Here is a 20858-nt window from a genome sequence, read left to right as displayed (position 1 = left end):
TAAAATTTCAGTGCAGAAAATTTCGAAATATTTCATTCATAAATTTGCAACAATTTTGAATGCGAAATATTTCACAGCCATGGGTTGTGAAATATGTATGCAGTTTGAGTTGGAAAAGTTTTCGATCGCTTTGCGCAGCGGGAAAGAAGGCATGAGAAAGTTCTCCGAACGCCATGATTTCTTCCGTCGCTTTGCACAGCGGGCTGTGTTCTGTTGGTATGGAAATTATACCTATACAATTCAATACATCGAGCCCGTTCAAACGGATTTGTCATTGTTCGCAAATGAACTGAATTGATTGCGATCATCATGTTGATATACATTTAAGTAGTTTTTTTTACAGAATCCTTGAGTGTGTACAAGGTAAAGGGTTCAATATTTGCTGGAGACATTTTGGCTCGAATTATTTATGTAATTTATTTATTTAATTAAATAACTAAGGCTTAACAATATGTTGCTTTAAAACCAAGGAGAGGAAGGAATGTACGGGTTATCGAATTATAGAGTGGGAAGGGTGATAGTGTTGCGAAGTAGGGAGTGGAAACGGGAGGATGGGATATGGTAGTCAAAGAGATCGGAGTGGTCATTGAAGGTAGCTAACGCTCGTTGGAGTAGGTCATTTTGGCCATAACGGGTTCGGCGAAATTCAAGGTAGAGGAGAGCTCTGGGGCGTAAGGGTTGAGACGGAACATAAAGGGGTAAACGCGACAAGAGAGATGGGGAATCAAGGTCAGAGGAGAGAAGATTGGCAACAAAAAGGGACTGGATGATAGAATGTATGACTTGGATAGGTTCCAAACTCAGCAGGCGACAACGGACATGATTTGGAAGAATAGACGACAGATCAGGAAGGAAGCGACGAATGGCATTACGGGTAAATTTGCGTTAGACTTTCTCTAGCCTTGCCATGGTAGTGATACCGGGTGGTATCCAAACGATATGACAGAGCATTTTTGAGGACATAAACGGAGACCATTAAGGCCATAACAATCAGAAAATTTGTCCAGCACATGCTGTAGGACATTACAATCATGAGATGAGGCAACAGGTAAAAAGATTTTTACATCATCGGCGTAGAGGAGACAGTTATTTTGAGGGAGCACAGATAGACAATCGTTGACAAACAGTACAAAAAACAAAGGACTTAGCATGTTTGGCGCAGTTCTTTCGATTTGTAGGAATTTAACGGGGAAAGAGATGTGATCGAGATCGATTGCGAGATAAGACTAACTTAATTTTATTCTGTACAAATTCAACTGGAAGATTTCGTGGTAGTAGTGTAATGATCCTTACATAGCGTAGGTAGTATAAGTTTGTAGTATTAGTGTTAATAGAGGAACGCGTATTAGTTTCGCAATAGACACGGAAGCGTAAAGGTGTGTACGGAACCTTACAAAGGTTAAAAGCTTTCGGCACTTTACAGTGCGTTGCAGTAATACGCAAGGTTGCCACAGTACTCCCCTCCTAGACAAGTTAACGGTAACGAGAAGGGATTATAACTTGTCGACCCGAACGCGTGACTTTAGCCGAAGGAGTAATAGTAGGAGTTGTGGCAGCATGTTTCGTAATAATTGGCGTTTGCTGTTCTTCCAGCGCGTAAGCGGGTTTTAGACGATCTATCGAAACGTTAGTTGTGCGCCCACGGATGTTCAGTTTAAAAAACTTGTCGGTTCGGTTCATCACCTCGAACGGTCCTTCGTACGGAAGTGATAACGATGGTCGAATTGAATCGTTACGCACAAATACGTTCCTGCACGTTTGCAGGTCTTGATGCATGAATACACTTCGATTTCCGTGTCGCGCGGTTTCCTGGGGGCGAAGATCACGCATAGCCCTTCGTAGTTTTGTGACAAATTCAGCTTCATTCGTGCTTTGCGATACGTCAACAAAAAACTCCGATGGTATTCGGAGGGTCGTTCCGTATACCAACTCAGCAGGTGAAGCTTTAATGTCCTCCTTGTACACTGTCCGCAAACCGAGCAATATGATCGGTAAATGCTCGCTCCAGTGGTCGGCATCGTGACAGAGGATTGCTGATTTAAGTGTCCTATGCCATCGTTCGATGATACCATTCGATTGGGGATGGTACGCAGTAGTCCGGAAATGGCTGGATCCGAGCAACCGAGCTAGTTCGGAAAACAGCGATGACTCGAACTGGCGCCCTTGATCGGACGTTATGCATGCAGGAACGCCAAATCTGGATACCCACCCGGAAACAAGAGCGTCGGCGATTGTTGTCGCGGTCATGTCTGGAATGGGGAATGCTTCCGGCCACCGAGTGAATCTGTCGATGATTGTCAGGCAATAACGGTTTCCTCTACTCGGAGGAAAAGGCCCCACGATGTCTATATTGATGTGCGCAAATCGACTGTCGGGTGCTGAGTACCGAGACACAGGCGATTGCGTGTGGCGAGTGACTTTCGATCGTTGGCACTGTAGGCAGCTTCTAGCAAAAGCGATGCTTTCCTTGCGAATGTTGGGCCATACAAATCTCTCCGTCATCATTGTGGCCGTTGCACGAGTGCCAGGGTGAGAAAGATGATGTGTTGCCTGCAGTGCTGTGTTACGAAAACGTCTCGTAACGAAGGGTCGAATGCGATCGCCTGAACAATCACATAGCAGTTGTTTCTTACTGCCTGGAATCGAAAAAGACTTTAGATTCAATGACAATTTTAATTTACCTTGCCGAATGTCCTGGATTTCCTCGTCGATTTTTTGGTCATCAGCAAGGGCGTCGTAATCGAGCGTAGGCACAGTTTGGATGGCAGCGATGCGGGAGAGCAAATCAGCAACGATGTTCTCCTTGCCCACTATATGCCTTATGTCCGTCGTTATCTGTCCGATGAAGTCCAATTGACGAGCTTGGCGATCGGAAGCTTTGTCGAGCTTTTGATGAAAGGCGAAGATGATCGGCTTGTGATCCGTGTAGATGTGGCAATTTCGTCCTTCTAGCATGAACTTGAAATGCCGCACAGCCAGGAAAATCGCTGTAAGCTCGCGATCATACGTGCTGTAGCGAAGTTGAGCCTTGTCGAATTTTTTCGAAAAAAATCCTAGCGGTTGTGCGTTTCCATCTACAATTTGGTGCAATACCGCGCCTGCAGCGATATCTGAAGCGTCGACCCAGAGAGATAGTTCGGCTGATTTGGCGGGGTGAGCTAGCAAAACTGCTTCGGCTAGCTGTTGCTTGCAACGGTTAAATGCGGCCATCGTCTCATCGGTCCAGGTCAGCGGCGTACGATCGTTTCGCTTATTGCCGGGAATCATCGTCAGCAGAGGAATCTGTACCTGGATCGCGTTTGGGACGAACCGCCGATAAAAATTGATCATGGCCAAGAAACTTTTCAAATCTTTAACTGTACTGGGCTGTTTGAAATTCTTGACGGCCTCGACGCGTTCCAAAAGCGGACGGATCCCCTCAGCGGAGACAGAATGTCCCAAAAAATCGAGTGTGTCACGCCCGAATTCGCATTTGGCTACATTTATTGCCAAGTTGTGTTGCTTCAGCCTCTCAAACAGCATGCGTAAATGCTCCCGATGCTCATCAGGCGAAGACGAAGCGATGAACAGATCGTCGATATACGGAAAGATGAAATCGAGTCCCCGAACGACCTCGTGAATCAGGCGTTGGAAGGTTTGAGCTGCGTTCCTTAATCCAAACGTCATAAAGGAGAACTCAAAGAGGCCAAAAGGTGTCGTGATGGCCGTTTTAGGTACGTCGTCAGGATGGATGGGAACCTGGTGAAACGCCTTCTGCAAGTCAACTTTGGAAAATATAGTTTTACCTTGCAAAATGGTCGTGAAGTCCTGAAGGTAGGGCAGAGGGTATCGATCTGGAACCGTCTGGGCGTTTAAGGCACGGTAGTCCCCGCATGGTCGCCAGGACCCATCCGCCTTTTTTACCATATGAAGAGGGCTGGCCCAGTTACTGCTTGAGGGTCGGCATATGCCGAGTTTCATCAGGTGTTCGAATTCAGTTCGAGCTGCTTCTAGTTTGTCGGGAGGCAGGCGTCTTGGTCGAGCGTATACCGGTTGTCCTGTAGTTTCAATTCGATGACAGATCGTCGATTGGCTGATCGTCCCCGGGGGTGCGAGACGGGTGATCGTCGGGAACTGAGCCAGTAAATCTGCGTATGGTGACACTGAATTAAACGTTTTAATGGAGTACTTACTGGATTTGGCAAGCGATCCGTTAGACTCGAGATGGGTGGTGTTGTCGATGAGGCGATTTCTTTTTAAATCGATTAATAAATCGAAATTTCGTAAAAAATCGGCACCAATTATTCCTGATGTGACGTCGGCGATCAGGAAACTCCACAAAAATTCTCGTCGGAGGCCAAGATTGACCTTTAGTAGAACTTCTCCATAAACTTTAATTGGTGTCCCATTTGCGGCGAACAGTTGTAGAGAGGTTGGCTTCACTTTTGCTGAATGCAATCCTCGCGGCACTACGGACACATCGGCACCCGTGTCGATTAAAAACTGCATGCAGCTGGTTGAGTCCGTAATTTTTAAGCGAAAGATTGTAACTGTGGAGGAATGTTCGCCGGGTTCCCCCATAGCATCAGCAGAGTGTCTTCATTGCTGGTTAGATGCAAATCGTGCACCGGTCGTACACGGTTTTCGACACCTCCGGGCGTCGTTGCCGAACGTGCGATGATACCAACACGGTCCGGTAGAAGGCTCCCTTAAGCTACGGTTATCGTTCCAATCACTACGACGAGAACGGGAAAGCGATCGTCCGCGTTCATTTCTTCGGTTGGGCAAAACTCTTTCGAGCCGTTTAGATAATTCGGCGATTTCACGATGCAGTTCCTGTATAGGGTCAACAACCTCCTGTTCTCTGATGTGGGAAGGCGCCATCGCAAAATTTTGCATGTGGTCAATGGCGTCGATTTTTCGTAGTCCCATCGAATCAACGATGGCGTCAGCGATGGTCGTTTTATCCGCAGCATCTCCTCGAGAAGCGATCACCGCTACTTGAGCATGTGGCGGCAATCGAGCTGCCCACAAATCAAGCAGCACTTCCTCACTCAATGCATCGCCCGCTACTCGCTTCATCTCGTTAAATAAACGACTAGGTTTCATGTCTCCTAGCGGCATGTCCGAGAGGACACGTTGAAGACGGCGCTGCTGGCTATTGGCAAAATGCGCTATCAACTCTCTTTTGATGTATTTGTACTTATCGTATGCCGGAGTGCCATCGATGATCGAGCGTAGTTCCGTCAGCTTATTGGGTGGCACCTGAGCCATCACGATATTATATCGGCGCACATCGTATGCTGAGCTGATCCCCGATGCCGCAAACCAAAATTCCAGCGACATGAAATAGGTTTCGATGTTTGTGTCGGTCATGCTGGGCGGATTTAGTCTCGGTGCTTTTATTTCTCCTACGAGCGATTGTGCTGCATCCCTACTCGTGCCGTCGGCGGCGGCGTCGGTTTTTTTATCTTCACTATTCATCATTGCGCGAAAACGTAATCAACCGAATTTACACTTAATTTGCGATGCACGGTTCGATGCGGTAATGAATTAACAAATTACGGATTAAATGATGGTGGATCACGTCGGGGTCACCACTTTGGCGCAGTTCTTTCGATTTGTAGGAATTTAACGGGGAAAGAGATGTGATCGAGATCGATTGCGAGATAAGACTAACTTAATTTTATTCTGTACAAATTCAACTGGAAGATTTCGTGGTAGTAGTGTAATGATCCTTACATAGCGTAGGTAGTATAAGTTTGTAGTATTAGTGTTAATAGAGGAACGCGTATTAGTTTCGCAATAGACACGGAAGCGTAAAGGTGTGTACGGAACCTTACAAAGGTTAAAAGCTTTCGGCACTTTACAGTGCGTTGCAGTAATACGCAAGGTTGCCACACATGCTTCTTCGAGGTACGCCAGGGAGACCTACGAATGTTTCGGTGAAACTATCGCAGACACGTACTTTGTAGGAACGGCCAGAAAGGTAAGATCCGAGCCAATCTAAAAGGTAACCTCCGAAGCCAAGTTTCTTAAGCTTAGCTAACAGGAGATTAATTGGTATGCTATCAAAAGCTGCTTTCATATCGGTATATATGGCGTCAATTTGGCTTGCGTATGAAAGAGCCGGATATCTAACAGATAATACAGGCGGTCCCCGAGATACACGGTACCTCTTATACGCGGATTCGGAGATACGCGGTTTTCAAAATTTGACAGTTCTTGAAGCAAATTGTACTGATGTGACACATCCATTGTGAAATACCAAATAATTTCCGTATTGATCGAATGTAAAATACCATTTAAAAAGGTTTAAAACTGTTCAATTCATTAGAAACATATCAAATAATTAATTTGGTGGCTAAAACCACCCCCTACTTGCAAAATTGCACGAAAATTAGTAATATTTTGGCTGGAAATCACGAGATTCGACTTACGCGGAAATTCGAGATACGCGGTATTTTGCGGCCGTTTTCGGTCCCCAATAATCGTGTATCTCGGGGACCGCCTGTAGACACATAAGGTTAGTAACGGTGGATCTTTTGAGCATGTAGCCAAACTGGAGAGGAAATATATAGCTGGAGCCAATAGGAGACAGGTACGAATGAACAATCGAATCCATAATTTTGGAAATTGAGCATAGTAAAGCAATTAGTGATGCGCGTTGCGCTCCGAACCTGCCAGGTGCGATCCGTTCCAACATGCAAGCATCCGGGCCGCGATCCTTATTTTTAACCCAACCAGGTTCAAACTGAACCTGTTTCTCTCACGGTTCTTTGCGATCCGTCCTGAACTGCCTGCTATCAACGTCCTTATCCTTTCGATGTGAAGCGGCTAGTCTCAGTGTTCTCTGCTGTCTTTTCTGGACTGGTTGCTCTCAGTGCTCTTTGCGATCCGGCCAAGAACGCTCGACGGAGAGAGTTGCTCTTTGATTTGATGGGCCGATTTGTTTAGTTTAGTTTAGTTTAGTTTATTAATCGATGGAGTATGAAGCCCTCTCGAGTCAAAATTTGTTTACAATAGACATTAGATAACGAACAGAACATTTATATATAGTTGTTGTTGCACGCATTCCGAACACTTGAAAGTGAAGTCAGTTCCGTTATCGTCATTCCAGGCTCATAGATATCGTCAGCTGAATTTAGTAGACGGCACATACAAAGAAGGGGATTGCGAGAGCCAAATGTTGTTCGGGTTTCAGCGACTGCCAGCATTGGTCGGCGACGGAGTATTCTGGCAGGAACATAGAGGTGAATCCTTGAAAGCAGCTCGGGTCAGTCGATGGTTCCGTTTAAGATTCCCGTGATAAATGCTAGTCTGGTGTGCTCAACACGTTCGGCGAGAGGCGGGATTCCAAGCAGCAAACACCTAGTTCTGGTGTCGAGGCGACGCGGCCAATCACGAAGGGCGAAGCGCATTGCCTTCCGTTGGATGGACTCTAGCCGCGCAAGTGCCCGAGTACATGCTGGCCACCAAACAATGCTAGCATATTCCAGCAGAGGTCTGATAAGTGGGCAGAACAGTGTCTTGAAACACATAGGATCACGAAGCTCGCGCGTCATGTTTATGACCAAGCCAAGTAGACGATTGCCACTAGCGACTACTTGGTCTATCTGTTCTTCGAATGAGAGTTTAGCATCTAGGAGGACTCCTAGATCCTTTACACAGTTCATTCTTTCGAGGTTCTGACCATCAAGCGTATAATTAAACAGCGCTGGAGCTCTTGAACGGCTGAATGAGATTATGGCGCATTTATCGATACAGACGCTTAGTGCGTTACGCTTGCACCAGGAGACAAATTCAGTCAAAGTGGCTTGAAGTTGAAGATGGTCCTCGGGCTCACGGATTTCACGATAGATTTTAGCATCATCTGCGTAGAGTAGCCAACTATAATCCGGGAGTGCCGTGCACAAGTCGTTTATGTAGAGCAGAAACAACAGAGGCCCCAGGTTGCTGCTCTGGGGCACGCCGGAAGAGGCACCGTTAGATCTAGATTAGTGGGAGTCCATTCTAACTGCACATAAACGACCACATAAATACGATTTCATCCACTTTACCAGGGGTGGTGATAATCCAAGTCTATCAAGTTTTGCCAGAAGAATGTTGTGGGACACACTGTCAAAAGTCGCCTTAATGTCCGTGTAAATGGCATCAACCTGCATACCATCATCAATGGACTTATAACAGCCGCTAACGAATTGCATCAGATTTGTCGTAGTTGATCTCTTAGGCATGAATCCATGTTGGTTGGTGCTGATGTATTTGCCGGCAGATGCTATTAATGGTTCATAGATGATTAGCTCGAACACTTTGGCGCAGGCAGCTAAAGAGGTAATACCTCGATAGTTCACTACTTCGTTTTTGCTGCCCTTTTTGTGGATGGGTGTTAGCCATGAGACCTTCCACAGTGATGGAAAGGTTCCTGTGCGCAGACATTCGTTAAAAAATCTTAGTTAAAACAGGAGCTACCGATACGGCACAACGCTTGAGAATTGTCGCTGGATCACGACGATCGATTTTTTGGGTAACCAGGGTCTCGGTGACGATAGGTAGCGTGACATGAATTCCATCTGCCGGAGTGTTCACGAGCGCGGAAGCAACAGCCTCCGGATGTGTGATGTTAGAGATGAAGCTATCCTCGAAACGCGTGGCGAACAGTTCACAAATATCTAATGGCGAGTGTGCACAATTATCCTTATATCGAATAGTCCCGGGGAGGCCAGTTGACTTGCGCATGTTGTCGGCAAAGCTCCAAAAGTGGCGAGGGTACTTTTGCAAGCTTCGTTCAGTGTGGCGTATATATCGACGATAGCAGACTCTATTATAACGTCGATAAAGTGCATGAACACCATTGTAGTAAAGCCGACACGGTGTGGATCGACTAGCGCGCAAATAGTCATAAGCGGCTCGCTTTGCTTTTTTTAGGGCATGTAATGTGCGGTCACCCCACGGCGGTCCGCGATGGGGCTTTTTAATAGGAGCACATTCACGCAATGCGGCCCGCATAAACTCTGAGAAATCGTTCGTGGCATGGTCAATGGATGTATAGTTAGATCATTTAAACGTATTGGTTGAAGGAGCAGATCAGTCTCTTGAGTTTAGTAAGGTCAGCACGTGCGTAATTGAGCTTTATTTCTGTAACAGTGGTAGCGTGATTCATAGACGATGCTGTGATTTCCAAATCAAATTCGAGCGGTGAGTGATAGCAGTCTATTGGCAGCAGCGGGTGCTCGCTGACGCGTATGAGCGAAGAAGTTGTTGCACTTGACCAATTTCCGTATGCAAGGTCTAAAATACGCCCCATAGAGTTAATGTTGTTATTAAGCTGGTAAAGCGCATTCTGGTGCAGTCCATCGACGAATTGGGCGCCACGTATTGAACTAGTAAGAGGTTCAAGAAACACAAAAGGGGTTTCATGATTCGATTGCGCAGGCGACCAGGAATGAGTGGGTTGGTTAAAGTCTCCCACGAGCACGAATCTGTCGTTTGGACCTAGTGTGTCGCAAATGCTGTTGACGGTGTCCAGTAATGCATTTATTTTTCCTCCGTCCGTGCTGTGGTTGGGAGGAAGGTAGGCAGCAACAATGTATAATCGGCTGAATGCAGATGCAAGCGAATTAAAGTGTTTGCGCAAGCACTGGAAGCGCATGAGAGCGGAGAGCGGAACTCACCGCAATTAGTACTCCACCGCCTCGAGATAGAGAGCTGTTTGCGGCATTTCTATCGCATCGATAGACACAGTGCGCATCGCCAAATAGGAGAGCTGTGGGAAGGCTGGGATCGAGCCAAGTCTCAGTGAGTACCACAACATCATAGTCCGCTTCTAACACAGTTAAACGGAACTCATCAGCTTTGGATCGTAAACCTCGCACGTTCTGATAGTATACAGTTATAGACGTGGAACGGACATTGAGTGGTATGCATGTGTAGGTTGGTGCATGGTCATCGGTGAGAGATCGTGTCGTTGACGTGTTGTTATTTCGTGTAAACAAGTGACTAGTCAGATTCAGTGGCACAGTGCCTTTTGAGGATACAGTAGTGTGATTGTTACTTAAGAAAAAAGTGTTTAATAGTAGTTTGGTGCATTTTAACGGTGTTTGGTGTAGCTGTAGTTGTTTTTGGTGGAGCAGGCGATATTAAGGTACAATTCATATCGGGTGATAATTGTACAGGGTGCATCGGGCTATGTCGAACAGGTATAGGTGTGTTTGTGTTGGTAAGTTCAGGACGATAGTGAGACGGCCTTTGCGGGAGTGAGATAAACTCACGTACACCGAGCCCGACCGGCCAAGATCCTGCGGTAAGTGCTTTATCTCGAAGAGCAGCGATAATTCTAACCTTAAAAGTTAGTGAACTAACCGAGTCACTACCTGGTCAACGGTGACGGTTTTAGCTAACTTAGACAGATGTAGCTACATATAGTTTGTTCTTGGTAGTTGAGACACGGTTGGGATCGACGTGGTGGTGGTATCGGCTCCTGTTATTATTGGTGGTAGTGAAGGGCGATTTCTTTGGTGAGTATTGTCGGTGTCTGTATTTACAGGGTATAGTGGAGCATTGTCAACAACAATGGCTTCCGTGGATGCAACAACGTCACGGAACAACCTTCTACGCTTTCCACTCGGGAGGGCATCTGGGGGCGGTACGTTGAAGCGTTCGCTAGGAGCTTGGTGAGCCGCGGCAAAACTGGCAAAGGCCTCACGGATTTCGTGCATCACAGGCGGGACTAAAGCAGCTTTCATCACCTCGACAGCAGCAGTAAGAGCCGCCTGGAAGCCGACCTGCATACCCGTTGTTTTAACTGCTTTACTATGTGGGTTGCCAAGAGCATTCGAACACCCTACACAGCTCCAATGAAGAGATGCCGTCCGTTTTACCTCTTCGATCACAGTGAAAGGTAATTTAGTGCACGCTGAGTGATATACAGCATCACAGAACGAGCACATAATACCACATTCAAGCGATTCAAGTGGCACAGAGCAGTCACAACAAACTCCCTCCATTTTAGTTGCCGTTGCAGATAGATGCAACAGGACTCAGGAACAAACGCAGGAATACAGCAAAGTCAGGAATGATTGACGAACAATTGAAGGCAGGACTACCAGAGACAGCTTATGTCACAGCTAAGCAGCAGTTTGACGAAAATTAGGCCGAAACGACAAAATAATTCACGAATTTACGCGGAGCACAGTGAGAAAACACACTCAGTCGTCAGCTGTCAACTGTCATTTGTCCAAACAAAGCATCCAGGATCGTTTTTAACCTGTTTCTCAGCGTTCTTTTCGATCCGGTCTGGAACGCTCGATCATCTGCTCTTTTTCATACGATGGGCCGATTTGGTACGTACAAAGGAAGCAGGTGAAATCTGAACCTGTTTCTCTCAGCGTTCTTTTCGATCCGGTATAGAACGTTGTTCTCTTTTCTTTAGCTGGTTTCTGTATGGATACACAGAAGCGTATCTGTATGGATACATCGCAAGTCATATTCTCTCAATCTCAGAGATAACGGTACAACACCAGCGCTTTGAAGCTAGAAAAGGATAGAGGTTTGTCAAGAAGTGAAAAGCTAATCGCCAAAATTTTGAAGAGACAATCCAGCGCTAGCGGTAAATGTAATGAATGAATTGCTTCTCTTTAGCCATATGGATGTTATTAGTATTGGTGAGTTATTTGGTCTGGATTGTGGTGATCAATGTATTGCTATGTGTTTGGTGCTAAGCTGTTTCGTTGCGCATTCAATAAACTCACTTGAATGTTTACCTGTGATCTTCTTTGTGCAACCAAAAACTTAGGGTACTCGACAGGTTAAGCTTTCTGCAATAATTTATTGAACACCGTTTATCGACCCGTGAAATAGCGTTATTCTTATAACCAATTGAAGTACACTACCGGACAATTGGAAACTCCGTTAGTGCACCGTAAAGTATAATGTCAATCCTACGGAAACAACTTAACACTCTAAGTATTTGTTATAGACCGATGATTCAATGCTACCTGCTTCTATTGAGAAATATTAATTCAATAAGCGTAATATGCGTTGCAAAGCATTACTAATATAAATCAATTGAAATCAATTGCTCCCAGATGCACTACCAAACGGAAAAAGACGAAGATTATTTCGTGATGCAGTTGCATCCTCAGATGCCGTGTTTGTTGACAGTGCAGCAATCTCAAACGTCACAAATACAAACAACACTCACCGGATCGATCGTCCTTCACTACCACCAATAATCACAGGTACTTATACAACCTCCGCTTCAATACCAACTGTTTCACAGACACCAAGAACCGATTATTTATGGCTGCATCTTTCAAGGTTGGCTGCGTCCGTCACCATAGAGCAAGTTGTCTCGTTGGTGTGTTTGCAGTTGGACACTGCAGACGCAATTGCTTTTAGTCTGCTAAAAGCAGGAACGGTTCCTAGCCCATTGAGTGCTGTATCGTTCAAGGTCAGAATCCCTGCTGCCCTTCGTAGTAAGGCACTTAACGCAGCCTCCTGGCCGGTCGGGCTCGGTGTGCGTGAGTTCATCTCGCTCCCGCCGCGATCTCTACATTAACGAACACAACACACGAACATTTACACACCGATACCGCAACAACCCCGTACTCAGCAGACACCGGCACCACTACAGCCTCGCACTCAACACTCACCGGCACTGCTGTGGTACTCAACACAATAATCCACACAATAATCCATACTCACCTGCACATATCCATGAACCCGGACGAACACAAACCGAACAATCACCAACCGATATGAACTGCACTCTCCCTTCACCCACTCTTCCGTCCACGTCACGTTCAAAAACACTTCAAACTACACTGGTTCAATTTTTTTCCGAAGTAACCACACTACAGCAGCGCACCCATATTTTGCGCATACGGCTCGAGCAAACCCTTCGACAACAAACACAATACACTCACCTTCTACGATAAGCTCGCTCAATTGCAACACCACAGCGCCTACTAACACTATGCAACAAGCACCCACTGATCGAGCGGCTTGTATCACTGTGTACTATCAGAATGTGCGTGGCCTGCGTTCTAAAGCCGATGAGTTCCGTTTGTCGGTTCTTGAGACGGAATACGATGTATTGGTACTCACTGACGGCCAGAGCATGGATTACGTTCGACGAAATCCGCTTCGGCGCTCAGTGCAAAAGGCACTCACGGCCCTTAAAACGATGTTCATTTTACCAGTTTTTTTGAATCTGGCAAGTTTTTGAATAAAATGAACTCTTTTGACGGTTACGTTCGTTCCCGATTGTATGGGATGAAATCCCCGAGGTTTTGGGCTGCGGATTTGTGTCGAATTGGTAATCTTTCGCGATTCCAAAGTATCATAATGCTGATTTCAGAAATTTAAATGATATCATTTATGATGTTTATAATATTTATTATAATAATAAATAAATAAATGTATATTCTATTAATATATATTGCTTATGTTTATTTTTAATTATTATTTATTATTAAATAAATAATAATTATTTATTATTTTATTATTTATTATTATTGTATATATATTTATATATATATATATATATATATATATATATATATATATATATATATATATATAGATATATATATATATATATATATATATATATATATATATATATATATATATGTATATATATATATATATATATATATATATATATATATATATATATATATATATATATCTATATATATAACAATATATATATATATTTTTTTTATTTATTATGTAAACCGGTCTCGTGGTATATATATATATATATATATATATATATATATATATATATATATATATATATATATATATATATATATATATATAAATAAAAAATATATATATATATATACAGTCGTCAACTCGTACGACGTGACAACATGCCCGTCATGGACCCCAAATAGACCGTGCCGCCATACTGACTATCCTGCTATGGGGGGTTATCCAAAAGTCACTGAAAGCCAATCCGACAAGTGGTACAGACAGGCCTTGACCGACAACGGTTGTTGAGCCAAAAGAAGAAAAAAAATATTATGTATTTAAATAATCTTAAGCTATGTACACGTGCTAGACAAACACACGGTGGCAAGCGAGCCACGGAGTCATGTTCCAACAGGAACTGAACTGGAAGCAGATTTCCAGGACAGCCGGCGCAGATCGCGAACGGTACCTCCACGTGGGGTGTTATATTGATTGAACACCTACCAGTATTACGCATTATTATTATTTTACATTACGAGAATTTACAGTACTTCACCTAGAGCACCACATATACTGTAAAAACTTTTAAAAAGCATAAAAATCAATTGCTGATTGTTGCCCATTTATTAGCATCGGTACAGAAAAAGGTAAAGCAAATATTTCATTTCAGGGAACGGTCAGAACCTCGCCGCATGCGATTTTGCCGCAAGCTTTTGTATGGGATTTGGCGGCAAAACCGCATGCGGCGAGGTTCTGACCGTTCCCTCACGAATCGACGGGGAAACGAATGTTATCTGTCAATTTTTAGTGCCTTCTTGCTCATACAGTGCCGTACAAGAAAACATAACCGTTGTTTTTACTGTTACTTTTTATTTAAAATTTAAATGTTAATCCACTTAATTGTATAACTCCTGCATTTTTCTAGTCTTCATTTTTTATACTATAAAAAAAACTCTTATTTCTCCATCTACATTCATAACATTATCCACTATATGAAACAAATTAGTTGCAGAAAAAAACAGGTTTGTTGTTTTTGTGTGTCACTGTTCGCGCACACGCGCGAAAACTTGAAACAATAGTAATCAAAATTTCCAAAGAATGAAAACCACACCATTCGATCACCCGTTTTTTGTTTGTTTGGTGTGAAGTAAAACGAAAGACCGTGCAAAAATTGATAAAAATGCCTGTAAGTAATCTAAAACATGTCATTGTATATGGTCAACATATGGGTTAATATATTATTATTCACTGATTTAAGGACAAGCGCAAAACTACAACCAAACGACAGTTTGAGGTACTTATTGCCATGATTGAAGGTAATGAAGGTGTAGCCGGTGATCGCATCAAAGGATCTTGTAAATTTTGGCAGGAAGTGACGGTAAAACTCAACGAATTGGGACCCCCTATCAAAGATATATCGGGATGGAAAAAAGTAAATTACCACTATTTGATAAGTGCTTTTTATATTGCATAACATAAACGTGTTTTACTATTTTAGGTTTGGGCGGATTATAAATCTGCTTTAAAAAAGAAGCTTTCATTTAATAATGCGGAATACAGATCGACCGGAGGGGGACCGTGCTCCTTGCGCAATTTTAATGCCCTGGAGCAGAAAGTTATTGAAGTGCTCGATATGCAACGTTCAGTGGTCGGAACACCTGACGTTCCACCAATGGGTCTAGCAGAAAGTGAAGATTCAATCGAAAATGAATGTTTGAATATCAGCCCAGAAGTAACAGAGCTCGTTACATCCGGAGCATGTAATCGGGACAGCGGACATCAACCAACTTCTGCCCAAATAATTGACCAAGAGGTTGAAATCGAAGAGGTTCCTGTTACTACAGAACCAGCTCGTAACAGCAGGCGAAAGAGACGCACATTGGCGGAGCAAAACTTGTTGGAGTTGCGTAAATTCAATGTGATTCAACAAAAAATACTCAACGTTAAAATCGAAAAACAAGAAACAAACAAAGCTAGGTTAGAAACTGAAAAGGAACATGCTAAAAGGAAATTTGAACTAAAACAAAAGGCAATGGAAATGCAACATGAATTGGCAATTCAGGATTTTCAACTGAGGAAGGAAATTGCCGAAAAGGAGCTAGAGTTAAAATATGCTAAATTAGAGCAAATTAGTAACGCAAATCAGCCCAGGCATTAATTACTAAAATGCTTAAAAGTTTCATGTTTACCCGATTTTATGAATTAAAAAATATGCTCAGAATTCTCAAAACAAATGAATCGCATTTGATGTTTCAATTTATTCAAACCATACTGAATTTCACCAAATTTAACTTTTTTGCACATAAAATAGCATTTATTTATGTCAAATATCTTCTAATAAATCTGTGAAAATTTGTTGCCACTCTATATTATTTTCAATACAGATGTTATGCAACGCACAACATGTGTTAATAATTAGACCACTTGTTTTAGGATCGTAGTTTAGTGATCTGTCTGTCCCAGCGAGACATCGAAACCGGGATTTCCAAACGCCTATTGTCTGTTCTACAATCATCCGACCAGAAGAGTGTTTTTTGTTAAATTCTGCCTCGGCGGATCCTTCGTCTGGGTCTCTGTGCGGTCTTACTAGCCACGGTTCTGATGGATACCCAGCATCCCCTTTAAATAATAAAATATCTCAAAACGATGCAGTGATTTAACAGCATGAATGCAATTATTACCCAAAATCTTGTCCCTTTGCCCGCTTCTGTGCAATCGTTGGAAATATTTGCGCACAATGCTCACTCGCCATATATGCGCATCGTGATGTGATCCAGCAAATCGTGCATCAACGGCTCGTATGCGTGTTTTATGGTCACACACCTTAAATAACAATAATGAATATTATTAAGCTTTAATGCATTAGTGATCGGTTAATTCAACAAAAATCCAGATTCGCTAACGAATGACACCCCGGAGTCGTTCGGAGCCCTCCACAGCCGTTGGAGTGATCGAAAAAGCAGCCGCTGAAGCCGCTGAAGCCGCTGAAGTCGACAGGAGCCGGCTCCGGCTGCCGACTAGCGGCTCTAAACTGTTGCAAACGGCTCCAGCGGCTCCGACAATTCCAAGGGCTTACGCTGCCAATTAGCGACTTTGGGAGGCTCTGCACGACTCCAACCGGCTTTGAACCGTGAGTACGAATCCAGAAATACATTACTGAAAAGCATGTTACATGTACAAGCTTTTCAATTCAATACTTACAATCAATGTGTTAATGCTGTAAAATGATTTCCTATTCAGGAAAGTAAGCGGACGTTCTTGCGGTTTTTTAATTTTAACGTGCGTTCCATCTACGCACATCACGACGTTCTCAATACCGCTTTTCAAGAAGAAATATTCTTTAGCTTCCTGTCTCTCTGATTGAGTCATTCGCAAATTTATCCAATCCCCAACTAATGAGTGGAGTGGTCGTAAAGTTCCTCTCAAAACTTTACTAAAAGTTGTCGGAGCCATTGCGACATGGAAATCTTTTCCTACGCCATGCTGATATCTCCCAGATGCGAAGAATATTATACATGCCGTCAACTTCTCTTTTTTTGATATTCCATGCGCTCTGCGAGAGTCTACCGAAGAATCAATACCATCAAGCAAATCCATGAAAATAGATTTCGATATCCTAAAGTTGTTAACAAATCTGTAATGTAATTGCCAACGAAGATAACGACAATCAGATGATAACGTTAGCAAAACAGTTATCAATTTATTTACGTACGCAGTATCCGTTAAAGCAAGAGGATCGGTATTATATCGAAGATTCCTACGATGTCTTTTCAATTCCTGCTTTGCCTCAGCTTCTACGTTTATACTGTTATAAAAGAACAACATTTTAAAACAAACAATATACTTTGTGTTTCTGTTCCACAAGTTGTAAAAATAAACGAAAGTCTGTCAAAATGGCGTAACATTAACCCTGCCACTTGCAACCAAATTAACATCATACTCCAAAAAATCCTGTCAACTTTGAAAAGTTATAACTTAAAAACGATAGCGAGTTGAACCAATCTATACACAGTTATAGAAACTGTATAAGTCTTTTAAATTATCTTCAGAATATTGCATCGATATTCCATAACGCATTCAAAAATGATAAGCCTTCATAGTCGCTGACTACCCGGGTAGCCCGGTTGCCTGAAATATGATGTTTTTTTGGTTGCCAGTGACAGGGTTAATAGAAGCTCCGGCCAGATTTCAAGTGCTGTATATAAACGAAGAAGTGACACATATGGGTAAGCAAAGACATGCTGTATTTTGTATGTGAACACTTGAATCTGGAGGGTATAAATGTATGTTTAAATGAACATAATTCATTTTGTACTGAGCGCCGAAACGGATTTCGTCGAACGTAATCCATGCTCTGGCCGTGAAACTTGGCTCGATCCCTGTATTCCCACCGCTCTCCTTCTAGGAGATGAGTATCGTGTTTACCGATGCGACCGGGATGCCACTAACAGCTCTCACTCTCGTGGGGGTGGTGTTTTAATTGCATGCAACGTTTCTCTTCTCTCTTATGTGCTTCCTACGTTGCCGCAACTGTTAGAACTCACTTGCGCATGTATTCAGTTATGCGACCACCGTTTGTTTATGGCCGCTGCCTACCTGCCTCCTAACCATAGCATGAATGAGGAGAAAATAAGTGCATTGATCGACTTCGTTGCTCTCTCTTATCTGCACTAGTCTTGGTCCGAGAGACAGGTTCATGCTTATTGGTGATTTCAACCAGTCTACGCTATCCTGGACATCGGCGTCAGAGGAAAATGGAGCTGCTTTTGATTTCTATGAGCCTCATGCACGCTCCGCGCGCAGTGTCCAGGTCGTTGATGGTTTGCATCAGAGTGGACTATACCAGCTTAACTTCAATACTAACTCATCGGGGCGAATACTTGACCTAATTTACACAAATTGGCCAGCTGCATCTACATGTTCTTCAATACGTGTCTGTGAATATCCCCTTACTACTATCGACGAACACCACCCTCCGCTTGACTTTGATTTGGACAACGTAGCCCCAGTTACGATCGCTACAGCCATTGATGCTGATAAAAGGCTGAATTATGCTCGTGTTGACCTTCCAAAATTGGAGCAATTGATTTTATCTTTTGACAATTCTTTTAACTGTTCGGACTATTCAACCATTGACGATGCCACAGAGGCTTTTTGTGAGTTAATGAGATCTGCTATATGTGAATGCACTACTGTTAAAATTCCTCGTTGTGGACCACCATGGGCTGATCGCACACTAAATGCATTAAAAAAAGAAAAAAGAAAAGCCTATTCTGATCAACGAGCAGAACAAAACAGCACGTCACGTCTTTATTACAACAGAGTTCATTCTCTCTATCGCCGATATAATAGATCCTGTCACCGAAGTTATTTGAAACAAACTGCACGTTCCCCCTGCAAGTACCCTAGGCGCTTTTGGAGTTATATGGACAAAAAACGAAAATCTGCTGGGCTACCAAGCATTATACGTTATGACGGTGACAGTGCCTGTTCCCTGCCAGAAATGTGTAAATTGTTTGCCTTGCGCTTCAAGGACAACTTCGCTTCTCAAACTACTGGTCCAGAAGATGTGGCCGATGCTCTCTTTAACACACCTGGTGCACTGCTCCCTATGCTACCAGTCATCACTGTCGATACGATCATCTCTGCCATCAAACGTGTCAAATCCTCATATACCCCTGGCCTAGATGGTATACCGGGAGTTATCCTAAAGTGGTGTGCTTCTGCGCTTGCTCCCTCGCTGATGAAGATTTTTAAGGAGTCTCTGAGATGTGGAACCTTTCCTGCCACTTGGAAATCTTCCTGGATGACACCCATCTACAAGAAGGGCTGTAAGAATGATGCTGTAAACTATCGTGGCATAACCTCACTCAGCGTGTGTGCAAAGGTGTTCGAAATGCTAATCTACGAGCCATTGTTGGCCTCGGCCTGCAACTATATTAGTGTGAATCAACATGGTTTTGTACCCAGGCGATCTACAACGACTAATCTACTAGAATTTGTTAGCAAATGCCATAAATCTATCGATAACGGTTTACAACTAGATGCTATTTATACGGATATCAAGGCAGCATTCGACAGTGTATCGCACTCCATATTGCTAGCGAAACTCGACTTACTTGGTCTCCCAAACCCTATGATAATGTGGCTTAGATCGTACCTTACAGATCGTCAATATTCTGTGAAGTTAGGCCCGTACATGTCAAGTCCAGTACATGCATCTTCTGGAGTCCCGCAGGGCAGCAACCTGGGTCCTTTGCTGTTCCTTCTTTTCATCAACGACGCGACATTGATCCTTCCGGCTGATAATCATCTACTGTACGCAGATGACGCGAAAATTTTTCGTGTTATTCGTGAACCAGAAGACCACGCCCGACTGCAAACTTCCTTGCATGAGTTCCAGTGTTGGTGCAACCGTAATGCTTTATCCCTATGCACACATAAATGTGAAGTCATCACTTTCAGTCGTTCTCGCTGCCCATCATTGTATGAATATGCGCTTGATGGGCAGTCCTTGGTGCGAAAACTATGTGTTAAGGATCTAGGTGTTTTGCTCGATACAAAACTATCATTTAAGGTTCAGCTGGATCATGTAGTAGCCACCAGCAATAGAATGCTAGGACTAGTTATCAATATGACTCGCGAGCTTAATGATTTACCTTGCACCAAGGCTCTCTATTGTTCACTTATCCGGTCGTTAATGGAATATGAAAATATCGTATGGTGGCCAACTGCAGCGCGTCCGTTAGCTCGATTGGAAATAATCCAGCGCAAAATTTCACGATTTGCACTTCGCTCATGGAACCAAAAGCTCGATTACCGGACTACGTGTTTACTACTCGGGCTACCCACCCTAAGTGAGCGAATACGAAATGCCAGGTTTACGTTCATCACGGGACTTCTCGACGGCCGTATTGACTCTCCGTCACTACTGGCTGCCATCAACCTGTACGTTCCGGCCAGGCCGCTCCGGACTCGGGCAATGTTGGCCCTCGACGACCCTAGAACGCAATTTGGCTCCTCTGACCCGTTCCTACTTATGTGCCGTGCTTTCAACGCAGTCAGTGACGCTTTTGAGCCGAGGATTTTGCCAACTGAGTTTAATGATCGTGTTTCTGTGTTAAATTTGGTTCCATAGTGCACATTTTTATGTTCTATGTTATTGTAATCCATTG

At 43.6% G+C, this 20858-nt stretch overlaps 1 protein-coding gene and 1 long non-coding RNA gene across 3 annotated transcripts in view; both read right to left on the bottom strand.

Moving 5' to 3' along the window:
• Window positions 1–20858, bottom strand: part of LOC133391738 (uncharacterized) — an 80208-nt gene that overhangs the window by 20628 nt on the left and 38722 nt on the right. The window lies entirely within an intron of this gene.
• Window positions 14432–19263, bottom strand: LOC133392921 (putative nuclease HARBI1). Of its 2 annotated transcripts, none has more exons than XM_061655530.1 (3): window positions 16885–19263; window positions 16365–16506; window positions 14432–16302 (listed from the first exon to the last, which is right to left on the bottom strand). In XM_061655530.1, exons 1-3 carry the CDS (start codon window positions 17506–17508, stop codon window positions 16007–16009), a joined length of 1062 nt encoding a protein of 353 aa, XP_061511514.1. In that variant the 5' UTR covers window positions 17509–19263; the 3' UTR covers window positions 14432–16006. The 2 variants fall into 2 exon arrangements, with proteins under 2 accessions (XP_061511514.1, XP_061511520.1); XM_061655536.1 differs by having other exon boundaries at window positions 14432–16281.

Source organism: Anopheles gambiae, chromosome X (genome assembly GCF_943734735.2).
Source record: "Anopheles gambiae chromosome X, idAnoGambNW_F1_1, whole genome shotgun sequence".
Classification (NCBI taxonomy): Eukaryota; Metazoa; Arthropoda; class Insecta; order Diptera; family Culicidae; genus Anopheles; species Anopheles gambiae.
The sequence above is the reverse complement of the archived record's forward strand: the minus strand, read 5'-3'. Positions and strand labels throughout refer to the sequence as shown.

Excerpts from the sequence above, each read along its gene's own strand:
- LOC133392921 (XM_061655530.1), bottom strand. The coding sequence starts at position 17,508 with ATGTTGTTCTTTTATAACAGTATAAACGTAGAAGCTGAGGCAAAGCAG. Across the intron at positions 16,507-16,884 it reads ACAGCATTAACACATTGATT|GTGTGTGACCATAAAACACG; the intron begins GTAAGTATTGAA and ends TTGTTATTTAAG. Across the intron at positions 16,303-16,364 it reads GCAAAGGGACAAGATTTTGG|GGGATGCTGGGTATCCATCA; the intron begins GTAATAATTGCA and ends TATTATTTAAAG.